At 44.1% G+C, this 13,407-nt stretch overlaps 1 protein-coding gene across 1 annotated transcript; it reads left to right on the top strand.

Annotated features, from left to right (window-relative positions):
- Nucleotides 1–2,239: 2,239 nt before the first annotated feature.
- On the top strand, nucleotides 2,240–9,452 carry LOC119709513. The gene is made up of 5 exons (XM_038157402.1): nucleotides 2,240–2,585; nucleotides 3,356–3,688; nucleotides 5,184–5,525; nucleotides 7,411–7,517; nucleotides 8,535–9,452. Exons 1-5 carry the CDS (start codon nucleotides 2,513–2,515, stop codon nucleotides 8,643–8,645), a joined length of 966 nt encoding a protein of 321 aa, XP_038013330.1. The 5' UTR covers nucleotides 2,240–2,512; the 3' UTR covers nucleotides 8,646–9,452.
- The last annotated feature ends 3,955 nt before the right edge of the window (nucleotides 9,453–13,407 follow it).

Below are 13,407 nucleotides of genomic sequence, written 5' to 3'. Positions count from 1 at the left end.
TGCCATGCATTCGGGGATGACATCATGCACTGGGCTTTGGTTTCTTTATGATCTGATTGACCTGAAGACTGCCATGTAGACATGTTTTCCTTCTCTAACAGCAAGGTGATTTTCTAGGAGCAATCTCAGGCTGTTTCAGATGGCAGGGAAGGATGAGCTCAGCAGCCCAGCCCAGCCAGCAGCAGTCCGTGATGCACTGCTGTTTTCTCCCTTATCTGCATGTCAGAGGATATCTGGTGCCATGCACTTGGGAATGACACCATGTGCTGGGCTTTGGTTTCTTTATGACCTGATTGACCTGAAAACTGCTCTATAGATATGTTTTCCTTCTCTAACAGCAAGGTGATTTTCCAGGAGGAATCCCAGGCTGTTTCAGGTGGCAGGGAAGGGTGAGCTGAGCAGCCCAGCCCAGCCAGCAGCAGCAGTGAGATGTCTGCTTCTACAGGCTGCTTTCAGTCCCTGTGAATCTGCAGCAGCCCCAGCTGGCTGAGACTGGCACAGCTTTGTTTGGAACAGAAGCTCCCTGTGAAATCCCTGCTAAAAAGGCTGTGCTGAGAGACAGGGTGGAAGAGAGCAGCGTGGTGAAAGGGTGAGCTGTGGGCTGGGAGGAAGCATTGCTGCTCACAGATCCAGCTGCAGTTTATGGCAGCCCAGGGCTGGGACTGCTGCATGTCGCTGGCTGGGGAAAGCCTGCAGAAGCTGAGAAGCTGACAAAAAAAAAAGGTTGTTCTGTGTGTCAAAGGCAGGGGCCAAGTCAAGGCAAAGATCTTCTGGATCTGTGGAGGTATCTGGGTAAGAGGGAAGAGGGCAAAGGAGAGGGTCAAGCACTCTCCAGATCACTTCCCTGTTGTAACCATGCGTTGCATTTGCTGAGAGTTAAAATCTATTTGATAGTTTGCTTTGCCTTATGCCACACAAAAAACCCCACACAAAAAAGAGAGAAGAAAGCAGCAGATCTTACCCTCATCTGTACCCTGTGCTTACAGGCCCTGAACTTACAACACAGCTGGGAGCCCTTGCATGGCCAGGTAGTGCCAGGCTGGGGAGGAGATCTCAAATCCAGTCACTCACATCACTGCTGCAGTACCCAGAGGGACAGGGTGACTGCCCAGGTACTTCTGAGCAGGTTCTTGGGGAGTTTTTGGGAGTGTGATTGGCTTTTTCCATGTTTTCCCTACTGCACTGTACCACACATCAGCACGGGCTTGCCTGGTGTCGATGTTCAGTGACAATCATGACCTGCACTCTAAAAGTGAAAGTAAAAATCCAATTGCAGGTAATTAGGCAATAATACATCTAATTACCTTTTAAAGAAGGGAGGGGCCAGTATCCTGCTTTTTCTCCGGGATCCAAGGGACTTTCTCCTCTCCTGGTCAGGACTCTAGAAGAGAGGCTGAATGAGCTGGGGGGCTGGAAGGGATCCGCAGGCACAGGTAGAAGGAAAGAAGGCATGAAGGCTTCCTTGGTCACAAACAAAGTGTGTGGTGCTCACACTGTCTTCTTTAAGTGCTCCTGTCTTAGAGCCAATCTCTTCTCTTAGAAATTGTTGCTCTTTTTATTTGTTAAGTAGATGTGAAGAATATAATTGGCTTTCTGGGTTGCAAGTTCAGTTCTCACTTTGCTAGGTGGAAAAGTCCTTATTGTCCTGGTAAAGACTGGAATTATTTACTGTCTTGGCTTTGCAATGAAGTTAAGGGAGAAAGAAAAGCCTGAAAGTTTCAGGTAATGAAACTCAAATAGATCCTTTTAGCAACAAGATCAAAAGACCTTGTTAGGGTTCTGCAGATTTCCTGTCAAATCCTCCTTCTCCTGCTGGTGATGTGAGGTGGGCTGGTTTGTGGGCCAGGTCTGCCCAGGGGGGAAGCTGGGTGTGAGTGCTGGTGTTTGCTGAAGGACCTCCAGCTCCTCCTGCTTGGCAATTATTCACAATTATTGCCAAAATGCAGATCAAATCTGCTGGTTTGTGTGCAGGGCTTGTACAATAATTGAGGGTTTTCCTGAAGTAATGGAGCATCTCTCATCTCCTTTCTGCTAACAAAGCCAAGACTTTTGCATCTGCAGCCACCAGTCTAAGTCTGTGGGAGTCCTGACAAACTGAACTGATGGTACGAAGCCCCTGCATTTCCAGATAGGCCACAACTGGGGGACAGCTGCCTGACTTTGTCACTGTGAACAGCAAATTTGAGCTGCCCTTTTCTCAGTAGTCTTCAGAGGGCAGGTAGGTGCTCCCCACAGACAACTTTCCACTGCTGCCTTGAGGGCTGGGGGTTGCTCAGCAGCAGGAAAACAGGGGTGGTTTAAGTGTGAAGAAAACCAAGGAGCCCCTCCCAGAGAAATGGTTCTTCCCCTTCTATCATTGTGATACAAAGGCAAAAGCAAAACTCTGTTGACTTCTTTCAGTAGACAGCTCAAGTAACTGGCAGACAACAGCCCAACCTGGGGCTTGGGACTCTTTACTCAGGGCTTTAACTCATTGTTAAGACAGAAGGAGCAACTAAAAAGACCTTTGAAAATGCTGTGGATGTTGTGGCTCCCAAATGCATCCCTCTTTCTCCTGCTTCTCCCATGCTTCCCTGCCCAGGACGGTAAGGACAACATTGATGCTCTTACATTTCTTACATTTCAATCTTTTCCTTCCTTTGTTCCAACCATTTCTAAATTATGTTTGCCTTAGACGTGCAACGCTCTCTATTTAATTTTTCTTCCCTTGCTTCTGATGTAGCTTCTTTTGGGTGTTTCTCATTTGATCTCTCTATTCCTCGCTATTCATCGCACAAATACACCCCCTTCAATTTCTTTGGATATTGGGGTCATTGGAGAACTCCAAGGATTTCATTCTGCATTTGCCTTTGTTTCTTAAATAGATTGGACTTACACCTCCTGCAGCCCTCTTCCTGTATTGAATCTGAGAATCTTTATTATCCCTGATGGTATTAAAAGCCCCTTTAAAAGGACAAGTGTATTTTCTTCTCTTCTCTGCCTCTTTTTCTTACCTTTGCAATCCTGATTTAGATCTGAAAGTAATTATCAGGGTAATCTTAGTGAAGTTTGTATTTTGAGAACTAATAGGATTTTCCTGGGAATCTACAGAGAGAATGACATTTTCTGTGTGAGTGACAGCAGCCACTTCTTTGCCAAGGCCTTTGAAGCTTGGGAAGGTGCTGAGCTGCTCAGGTCACTGGGCATGAAAGGCACTACAGGTGCCAGAGCAGCCAAGAAATGACACAGGGAGACTGAGGTCAAGTCTTACAGAGCAGTTCTGTTGGTGGAGGAGTTGGTTTTGATATGTACTTTGATATGATCAGACCAGGAGGAACTCTGATATTACAATTTCAATTGCATTTCTTATTTTTAGGTGGAGGACATGAACAGTCCACAGACGTTATCAGTGCTTGGGAAGGAAACTCCGTCAGCATAATTTGCCCAATGAATCAAAATCAAGTGGGGATGTACTTGAGAACTGTCATACAGAATCTCAATGTGGTATATAGTTCCAAGGAGAAACCTCCATCTGTCAATCCTGCCTTTGCTAATCGTGTCGAGTGTTCAAAGGAAGGGGAGAATCTCAGGATAACCCTGCACAGGTTACAGGAGTCTGATTCTCAAATCTACGTATGCGCTGAGATTTTAAAAATCGATGGCTATCCCCAAGAGATATATGGGAAGACAACCATAGTAGTGGTCAAAGGTATTGCAATTCCACCTTTTATGTCATGAATTAGTAAATACAGATCTGTATTTTAAATCAAAGATTGGAAGGAGACACAATGGGTGGGTGAGTCTGACAGAACCTTTTCTGTGTCTGCTCAGGTACAGATTTGAAGGAATGTGTGGGTTTGCTCCCTGAAACAATGAAGAAAACACATGAGATAGTACGGTACCAAAAAAAACCCCTAACCATCCTAGAAGATTAATTTGTGACTCATTAATTCCAGCTACAGATTTTCACATGAGTCACAGGTTGCTGCAGCACTTTGGAAACAGCGATGCCCCACAGCTCTTTCCAAAACAACCTGTCAAACCTTTTTAAACATCTAGCAGAGCAAAGAGGGTTTTTTTTGGTAGCAGTTGTTTTTGCAAATCTCTTTTGTTTTTACTAATTCACCTTAAATGACAAATTGGTAATAATTGGGAGGCTGGTCTTACGCAAGTTGAGCATGAGCAAGTAAAGGGTTTTTTTTCTTGTTAGTGAGGAGTTGCTGAATGGGCAGAAGTGCTTCTTTTGGCAGGTGTTTCTGGTTGGGGGAACAATTTTTCTGTCTTTTTTTTTTTTTTCATTAGAAGAGGGTTGAGTCCACACTATTCTTTGGCAGTTTATTCCTCCATGTACCTGTCCTTCCAATGAGATCTTCTAACCTGAGACATCTTTCCCAAAGCCTACAGGGTTTTCTTCCTTTCTTTTTCCCCAGGCATGTGAAATATAATTGATTGCTGATCCGCAATTGTAGTTTATATCCTGAAGCATTATCATCTTCTCCCTTGGGCTTCTCCTTTCAAACTTATTGGCTGTGTTTTCTCAAATGAATCACATCTTGTTTACTGTGTATTGTCTCTCCAAATTATTTTATTAAGTTGCTTTATATCTCTGTTTGATTCTGATCCTCTTTTCTGAAATGCTTACAGCCTTCCCTTTACAAACCTGATAAATTCTGTCCTCACTCCCTTATCCCCTTCAATGATAATATTAAAAGGAACAAGTCCTGTCCTCAGAGGAACTCAGTGGAATGTCTTCCCAGCTGGACAGTGAGTCATTTATGACCACACCATTCTCACAGACCATTTTCAACATTGATGGGACACACATTGTGTGATTTGATCCACACCAACAGATCTCTCTGTGGCTTCATCTCACTTGAGAAAGCAGGCAATGATGCATGGCTCCAGGACGTGTTGGTCGGGCTGTATTCCCTTAGAGGAGGTCAATATTTATAATTTTTTAGGTAGTGCAGACCCTGTACAAACAGCTAAACCTGTTGGTCAGTCCTCCTTTCAGATCCTGAGGCAGGATGACATGCCAGGATATACTAAAATATATCCTTCTTAAAGCCTGTGTAAAGCATGTTTAAAAATTCATTTTATCTACATTCCTATGGTCTGTTCTTTCTGCCTGCTCTGTCCCCTTGCTCCCCAGTTAAAATGCGCTGTGTTAAGCATGTGATAACCACTAATTTCTCTGTTTTTAGCTAAATTCAGCAGAGCTCTGGAGCAATCACCACTCCATGCCAACCCTGAGCCAGGCCAGTCTGTCAGCATCACCTGTGTGTTGAAAAGCTCACCTGAAGATGAGCAGTTCTACTTGCTCCGGACTCTCGTGCAGCCTGGCATGGTTCTGTCTGTGTCAAATCTCAACGTGTCAGAGGTTTCTCCTGCCTTTGGGAATCGCTTGGAGTATTCAAGGGAAGGAAATAGAACTGTGGTAACTCTACACAAGCTACAGGAAAATGACAGTGATAATTACATCTGTGCCCTGAAGGTGAAGGGCTCCCCTCTGCTCTCAGCGAGTGGCACCATGCTGCTGGTTAAAGGTACCACCCTTTTGCTTGTTTAATCATAAATATTTATTGTTGTGTCGTGGACAGAAAGCTTTTGGAACTTCAGTCAGAACAGGCAAACCTAGGAAAGTTTGGAGAGTGGGCTCAGGCTCCTTTGTGTCCTGTTGAGCTCAGAGACAGAAACAGACTCTGTGTTTCCACCTGCCTTGTACAACCAGAGGGGAATTCAGACCTTGCCATGATCCTGCAGCTTAGAAAAAGAAAAAAAGGTGAAAACAAGGTAGCAAACACTTCACTGTGTGCAATCTGTCACTTTTAGGATATGATTAAGTACTTTTAGCACTAATTCTTTGACCTTAGCGTGACATAAATGGCTTTTAGAAACCATTCCCTCAAGCAAGTCTCGTGTTTAAAAACAGATCACACTGGGAAGCACAAAACAAGTCCTTGGGCCTTTACTTCAAGCACCACAGACCACAGCAGAGATGTTCTCACATGCCCTTGTTACACACTGAGCACTCTGTGAGCGTGTGCTACAAAGAGGGGGTTTGACTTTTCTGTGTTCCAAAGAGAGGGGTTGATTTTCCTGTGCTCCAAATAGGAGGTTTCATTTTTCTGTGTTCCAAAGAGGGGGTTTGATTTTTCTGTGCTACAAGGATGTGTTCCTACTTTTCTGTGCTCTAAGCATAAGTTTTTTATTTTCCTGCAGGATAGTGCTGTACTCACTTGATAAGCTGAAGTCAGAACCAGCAAGAGAGTGCTTGATTTTGGTCTAACTGGTGCAATTTAACCCTGTGCATTGGGCTTTGCTGAGGCCTTTGTAAAATAAGGTTTACAAAGGCCCTAAGGGTGGCAAAGGATTTTCCTGCAGTCTGCAAAAGCAACTGTGGTCCTGTTCTGTGCCATCACCCACAGCTGGGGCAACAACTCAGTAAAGTGAGGTGGGGGAAATGACAGTAGCCCAACAAAGCAGGGGTGTGATTATTAATTAGTGTGTTATTCATATATGGATTAATTGAGGTTTTAGAGAGTTGAAACCCTTTCCACCAGCATTATTCTGCTCAGTGCATTTCATACCACAGAATGAACATGAACATACTCCTGCTTCTGTCTGCACCTCTCACCAGCCTGGCTCTTGGATAATTCAGAGCCCTCGGGGTTGCAGCAACACTGCAGGAAATAATTTTCTGCTCCCATTAGTCGTGTGTGGTCCTATCAGTGTTGTAGAACCTGCTTTTGTGGAGTGCTCCTTGCTGACCCACCCGCAGCCACCCCCAGCCTCTGGAAGAGCACAGGGAACGCCAGTGAGAATACTAATGGCATGAGAAACATGGCTCTGTAGCTGTCAATATCCAGATTTTTGGCTAAACTGTAAAATTATTTTTTTCAGAAGAAAAAGAAAATTCAATGGGGAATAGATTTGTAGAAAATTCTCAAAACCTGACAGAAGGTTCACACAGTGTGCATCTGTATGCAAACCTTAAGAAATGCTGACTTAGAGATGCCATGGACTAGGACAGACATTGCTGAGAGAGAAATGGAATGAGAAACAAGTTTTGAAGGATGGCCCTGCAAATAAGACTGGATACTTTAGAGAAATAAACTATAAAAGATGCATTGTAGTAGGACCCACGAGGGGTAGTTTTAGATGATTGGCTTTAAGGCATTCACAGCATGGTGTGGCAAAAGCTGATAGAAACAATTATAATGTATTGTAATTAAGAAATAGTTTGCTTCTGATTGTGAGGGCGTGAATTATAACATCTGTGTTGTCTCGCCCTTCAAATGAGAATGAAGATAGAATAAAAGTTTTTAAAACACATCACAGTTGCCCCGTCTCTGGGTCAGAAAAGAACTTAATCTGACAAAATTCTGCCTTTTCATATTGATAACAATGCTGCTGTAATTTTAAATGCAGAAGTGGAGCAGGCATGTAAGAAGAGCTCCTGGGATTTGTATGCCGTTCTCATAGTGGTGGCTCTGCTGTTCTGTGCCCTGGTGTGCTGCACCTTGTACCATGTGGTTGTAAGTACAGTCACCCCAGCAAAACTGGGGCAGTTTGGAGGAACAAACTGATATTATTGTGAAATGTTGCCAGAGTCAAGCAAACATCTGATAAACCTAAGGAATTGTGGCTCCCTATTGCTCTCCTACTTGCCCTTGTTGAAAATCTTCCAGCTGTAAACTCTTGGCAGCTAACACAGTGTCTTATACTTCTGTAACCCTTCGTAAATGAGACATTTATTGTCTTTTGATAACAAACCTCGAGTGAGCTGTGTGGTTGACACAGCCATGTGTTGTGTGTGTATCTCTGAACAAAGCCCCTCACTGTTCTGCTTCGCTTGCTTTTTTAAATTTTTTTTTGTGAATTGGGACTAAAGCTGTCCTCAGCAAGCTTGTAAGAGATTAACTTGGAGGGAGACACAATGGCAACAAAAACTCATAAAATAGCTGATGTGTGAAAGTTGTACTGGGAGAAAAAAAAAATGGCCTCTTTCCAGAAACAAAAATTATTACATTTTTTTTCCTTCACTGGGATTATTTCTATACATATACTGCAGAAAGTGCCCAGAAATTGACTCTGATAGATCCTTCTGCTGCATAAATATTATTGAAAATTAAGTGGATGATTCACAGGCTCCAGTCTCGTCCCTCCAAATGTGGCTCCAGCACTGCTAAAAACCAGTAGTGTAACATCATTCTGTCAAAGCTCAGTGGAACCTCATGTCCTACCAGTAACAGTCTAAGAATGAGCCTTATTTATTATTATTGTCATTTATTATTTATGTCAAAGCTACAGTTACATCCAACTCTTGAAGGAACTTTTTGTGAAATTGCATCAGACTCATAAAAGAAAGTAAAATAAATAAGCTGATAATTTCCACGTGGTCCTCTAAGATCTCACTGGGTCGTGAGAGGAATTTTGAAAGTGTGTTTCCTCTTCCAACAGATGATGTAGATGGACTGCTAAAATGGAAAATGACTCCTTGGTTGGGGTCTTTCCAGGCTCTGCTTTGAAGGGCTGTTTTCTCTGTTTGGCAGGTGAAGAAATATTTCCAGAAGAAAAAGCCCAATGTGGTATATGAAGACATGTCCTACAACTCCAGACGGAGCACCCTGGTCAGAAGCAGCACCTATTCCAGAGGTGAATAAACTTCTGCCAGCTGGGACCATCCCCTCACAGGCAGAGGGGAGAGCTGAGAGCTCTGAGAGCTGCTTTAACCACCTGAACCGAAATTGCTATCACCTACCTTCTTCAGTGGAAGGAAAAATCTCATATGCAAGTGGGTTTCTACTTTTTTTAAATTTTTTTTTCGTAATGTACAGAAAATGTAGCAAAATGCAGGTACCCTAGACATATGTATGCAGTTCAGTGTGTAAAAGCAGCATTTTGGGGCTAAATGCAACATATGGGCTCATTTCTTTCTGATCAATAGTTTGCCATGGATCTACACAAGCATGGATTCCAGTTCTCTCATGGATCCTTGCCCAAGAGCTCAGCCAGCTAAAATTACTCAAGAGTTACAGCAGGGAAATCTATTTTGCAGAAACTTCAGAAATGTGGCAGGGTGAAATGCTGGATCCACGTGGACTCACCTGCTCCAAGGCCATGATGGCCCCATAAAGTCACAATCAAGTCTAGATTTTAGTTGACTGCCTCTGTCAGAGCCGCTCACGTGACTGATGGGGGTCTTGATGTGGCTGATGAGCAAAATGACTAAACTTAGGTCTTAGTGTCTTCCTGGGTGTCTCAGTTTTCACAGACAGGTGTCTGCTAAAGACAGCAGGAGCCTCCCCTGAAATGGAAAATGTAAGCCCCCTTCCTTCAAATCATTATAAATTTGAAATTAAAAGGATCTCAGGCAAAGATATGGGAATAGGAATAACAGTTCTTTACTAGGAAAATTAAAAATACAAATGCAATATTACAAACAGAACAAAAAAACCCACTGCCAGAGTCAGAAGAGGAGCTGAGCCCCTGTGGGCAGGGTGGTGGCAGCAGTGCCATTCCATGCTGGCTCAGCCCTCCTGCAGTGCCAGCTGTGCTTCTGCTGGAGCAGGGATCCTGCACAAGGGGGGAGTTTTCCTCTGCAGCTCCAGGGCTGCTGGAGATGGGCCTGCTCTCCCTCTGGGAATGCAGGGCAGGAGAAAGCTGCTCCTCTGGGAATGCAGGGCAGAAGAAAGCTGCTCCTCTGGGAATGCAGGGGGCAAAGGCTGCTGTGCTGTTCCCAGGCTCAGATTGTATCCAGGTAGGAATGCTTGGCTCCTGCCCTGGGCAGAGCATCTCCCCATGGGATGATGGAATTTGATCAGCCCTGCAGGGACACTCAGTGGCCATGGACAGCAGAGATCTCCTGGAGGGAGGATTGGTTGTGGGAGAGATAAAGGAAACTGCCCAATGCACAGCAGAGAACTGCCCCAGCTCTGACAGAGGGCAATGGAATACTCCTATGTCCAACCTAAGACCCTGGGACAGCAGAAATGTTTGTGATGTGCTGGATTAGTTTCTTCAACCCAGTGACTGCACACTGTACAACACAAGCTGAGATAATCCAGGGTAAAGTAAAGCTAATGCCTACATTCCAACCTGGGCATGATCTAAAACCCCTTCTTATCAAAGGGATTTATCAAAACTCAGGCAAGAAGAGGCTAAAATTTGGGTTGGTAACAGCTTCTAGAACAGGTGGCTGAGGGGAACTGGGCCAAGGAGGGGCTCAGCCTCCTCCAAGGGTGTTTTGGTTTTGCAGGGTTGGGGCCACGGTGCAAAGTTAAAAATCTGTCACAAAGGAATGCTGAATTGCCTTGGTACAGGGCAGCGCTGATGGGGGTGGCCTCTGGTTGCTGAGGACAGGCTGAGACTGGAGTTTCTCTCTATTGATGTGATTGTTTATTTTTTTTTTTTGAGGGATTAGGGTCAGTATGTCTTTGATGAGTGCATAGCTGGAGCAGAGCCAGGCACACAGGATAATTCCTCTCTAGAGCTGAGCTCTGACAAGATCCCAGCTTGCCAAGACAATCCTGCCCCTCAGGAGAGCCCATTTCCCTCCAGATATTGCTCATGAAATGCTGTGCACCAGACCTGAGGGAGAAATTGCCTCACTGTGAGGAGTGGGTGGTGCAGGTTCACCTTGTGAGCAAGTAGGTGCTGTCTTCACATGGTCAGATCTGGATTAATTGTATTTTTGTTGGGGTTTTTTACAGTTTCTTGATATTTTCATGCATATATTAAAACCTGTTTCATATATCTTGCAAATAAATGTGTTTCTTTTAGTGGTTTGTTGTGGTTTTTTATTAAAATAGTGATTCAAGGCTTTTTGAAAATTCTGTATAAACTGTCCCTAACAGCATCCCACTAGACAATGTAATAACTGTTTTCCACTTTAATTACAAAATCTGCAAGTGAGCTTTTTCTTTTTAAAACCAATCGCTGAAGAAAACAGAAAGGAACCCTTCAGACCCTGTGCATTCCTTGTCTCATTGACCAAACTTTTCTTGAGTTCTGCTAGACTTGGTGCTGGAAGCAATTCTGGCTTTGTTCCTGAAAAAGCCCAGCTCAGGGGGGGATGAAGAGCTGAGGAAGAACCAACAAATCAAGCACCAACCTAGGAACTGAGATGCCCGTAGTCAATCACTTTTCATCACATTTTCATTTTTGGAACAAGGTGCAGGTTTAGTCAAAAAGGAGTAAAAACCCTGAGAGGCAGCACAGGGACGTTCACAATCAGCAGAGTGGCATTTGAGATCAGCTTTCTGTTGAAACAATACTGTGCAAACTTGACAACAAGGGTGAAGGGGAAAAAAAAAAAAAAGCTGTGAAAGGAAACGATAGTGGCGGTGGTTTTGGTTTTGTGTAAATAAATTTAAAAAAAAAAAAAAGAAGAAGAAGTAACACCACACTGAGCCATTTCATGGGCAGCACAATTAACCCAAGCAGTGGTGAATGAACTGCTGGGGAATTTAGCTCCAGAGTGTCAGGGAATAAATGGGGATTTAAAAAATAAATTTTATTTTAAATAAAGAGGGCTGGAGCATTCTGAAGATGCAGAGTTGTCTCAGATCTACACTGGAAAGCAGAAAAACAGAAATTTTCACCCCCAGAGTTGCAGACAGAATTGCTCTGGACTCATTCTTTTGCCTTTGCATCTTTTTTCTGTCCCTCATCTCAGCCTCTGGAGAGGGAAATGGTTTCCAAGGAGAGGTGGGAAGTGAAGTTCTGAGGCTGGGATGGGACCTTCAGCAGTGAGAACAGTATCAGGGTATTGGTGATGCCCCAGCCCCATCCATGGGATGAAAGACAGGAATTGCAGCTGGGAGCAAAGCAGGCTCAGGTGGGAAGCAGGGCTGCAGCTCCAGTGTCACAGTCTGTGGAACAGGGATTGGGCAGGCCAAGGCAGCTGGGCAAGGACAGCAGGTCAGAAGCAGAGAAATCCCAATGGGCAAGGTACAAAGAGTGTCTGAAATGACTCAGGGGTCTGCAGGGAGTGGCCTGGGCTGAGTGCCTGGGAAGGGGAAGGCTCATCAAGAATACTTTTGGTTATTTGCAGAACTGAAGAAATCAGTCAGCACATGTGGATTAGTGCTGATGGAGCCTGCAGACCCAGGGAAATTTAGCTGGAAAAAGCATTTTTACCCCTTGACTCAGGTGTGTGTGACAAGGACGTGCCTGAACTCAGGTGCCAGGGAGGCTGATAAGCCCAGTTGAGCCACAAAACGTTTTGCAGGAGGGCAGGAGACAGGAGAGAAGCAGGTTCTGCTCTGATGGCTTGTGACATATTACAGGACACTGGAATCTCTCCAGTGGCTCCTGCAATCCAGTGTTTATGAGCTCCCAGCAGCTGTGAGTGCTGCATGATCCATGTCTGAATCCCACGCTGGGAGAGTGGTCTGGAGCCAGTTTCTCCCACCTGTCTCTTGCTAGTGACTCCTTTTCCATCCAAGAACTCATGCAGGAGGCATCCTGTTAGAGAATTCAGAGGCTCTGACCAAAACATGTCCACCACTCCTGGCTCTGCTGAAGACAAGCTACTGACTGCTGATTTCTCAAGGTCCCTGTGTTAGTAAAAAACCTATTTCCACTCATGTTATGCAAGCTTTTGTAAGCACTTGTTTTCCAAAGCATTTAGTTTCTTTTTGAATGCTTTGTAACCCTCAACTTGCATTATATTAGCAGTCAGCTTACAGTCAATTTGAAAACATGCAGGGTTTTTTTCTGGTTCATAGATTTGGTTTTCTCACAGCTTTGAGGTGCTGAAAATGCTTCATTGGTGCTATTTCTTTAATCTGATATATTTGGTTAATATGCTCCTGCACTCGTTAATGAGTTCTTTTACTGCTTGTGGTATAAATTTAACAGTATTTATGTTGTTTTGCATGGTTTTTAACACTATTTCAATTCCTTCAGGAATGACTGGTTACTGGCTTTGTGCAACATGCAAGAAATCTTTCCAATTTCATTTGGAGTCTCAACAGGTTTTAACCTACTTTTTAGAAAATCAATACATTACTCATCATACATTACTCTCTCATATAGCCAGAGCACTCTGCCTTGTCTACAAGAATCCCACATAATTTTTTCACTTAAGAAATGGAAATAAAGCAACCAGCCTAAATACTGACTACAGGGAATAAACCACTTTGTCCTAACACTAAAGTTTTACAGTGTTGTCACAATCTGTGTGGTACAAGTATCTTGTCTGTCCAGTTGTGGATGGGAGGCGACTCCACTCTGTCTAATTAACTGCTGGTAGGGCTGGATGAACTCTCTGGATGGTGCTAATTCCTGTGTAACTACTTCACAAGAGCCATTATTTTGCTTTTGGCTGCTATTTGACTGCACCAACTGATGGCATGTGTCTGAAACTCTCCCTGGAGAACAAGCCCATGGCCCCACAAGTTTCCAGCTGAGATATTAGAA

Source organism: Motacilla alba, chromosome 18 (genome assembly GCF_015832195.1).
Source record: "Motacilla alba alba isolate MOTALB_02 chromosome 18, Motacilla_alba_V1.0_pri, whole genome shotgun sequence".
Classification (NCBI taxonomy): Eukaryota; Metazoa; Chordata; class Aves; order Passeriformes; family Motacillidae; genus Motacilla; species Motacilla alba.
The sequence above is the reverse complement of the archived record's forward strand: the minus strand, read 5'-3'. Positions and strand labels throughout refer to the sequence as shown.

Excerpts from the sequence above, each read along its gene's own strand:
- LOC119709513 (XM_038157402.1), top strand. The coding sequence starts at position 2,513 with ATGCTGTGGATGTTGTGGCTCCCAAATGCATCCCTCTTTCTCCTGCTT. Across the intron at positions 2,586-3,355 it reads ATGCTTCCCTGCCCAGGACG|GTGGAGGACATGAACAGTCC; the intron begins GTAAGGACAACA and ends TCTTATTTTTAG. Across the intron at positions 5,526-7,410 it reads CACCATGCTGCTGGTTAAAG|AAGTGGAGCAGGCATGTAAG; the intron begins GTACCACCCTTT and ends TTTTAAATGCAG.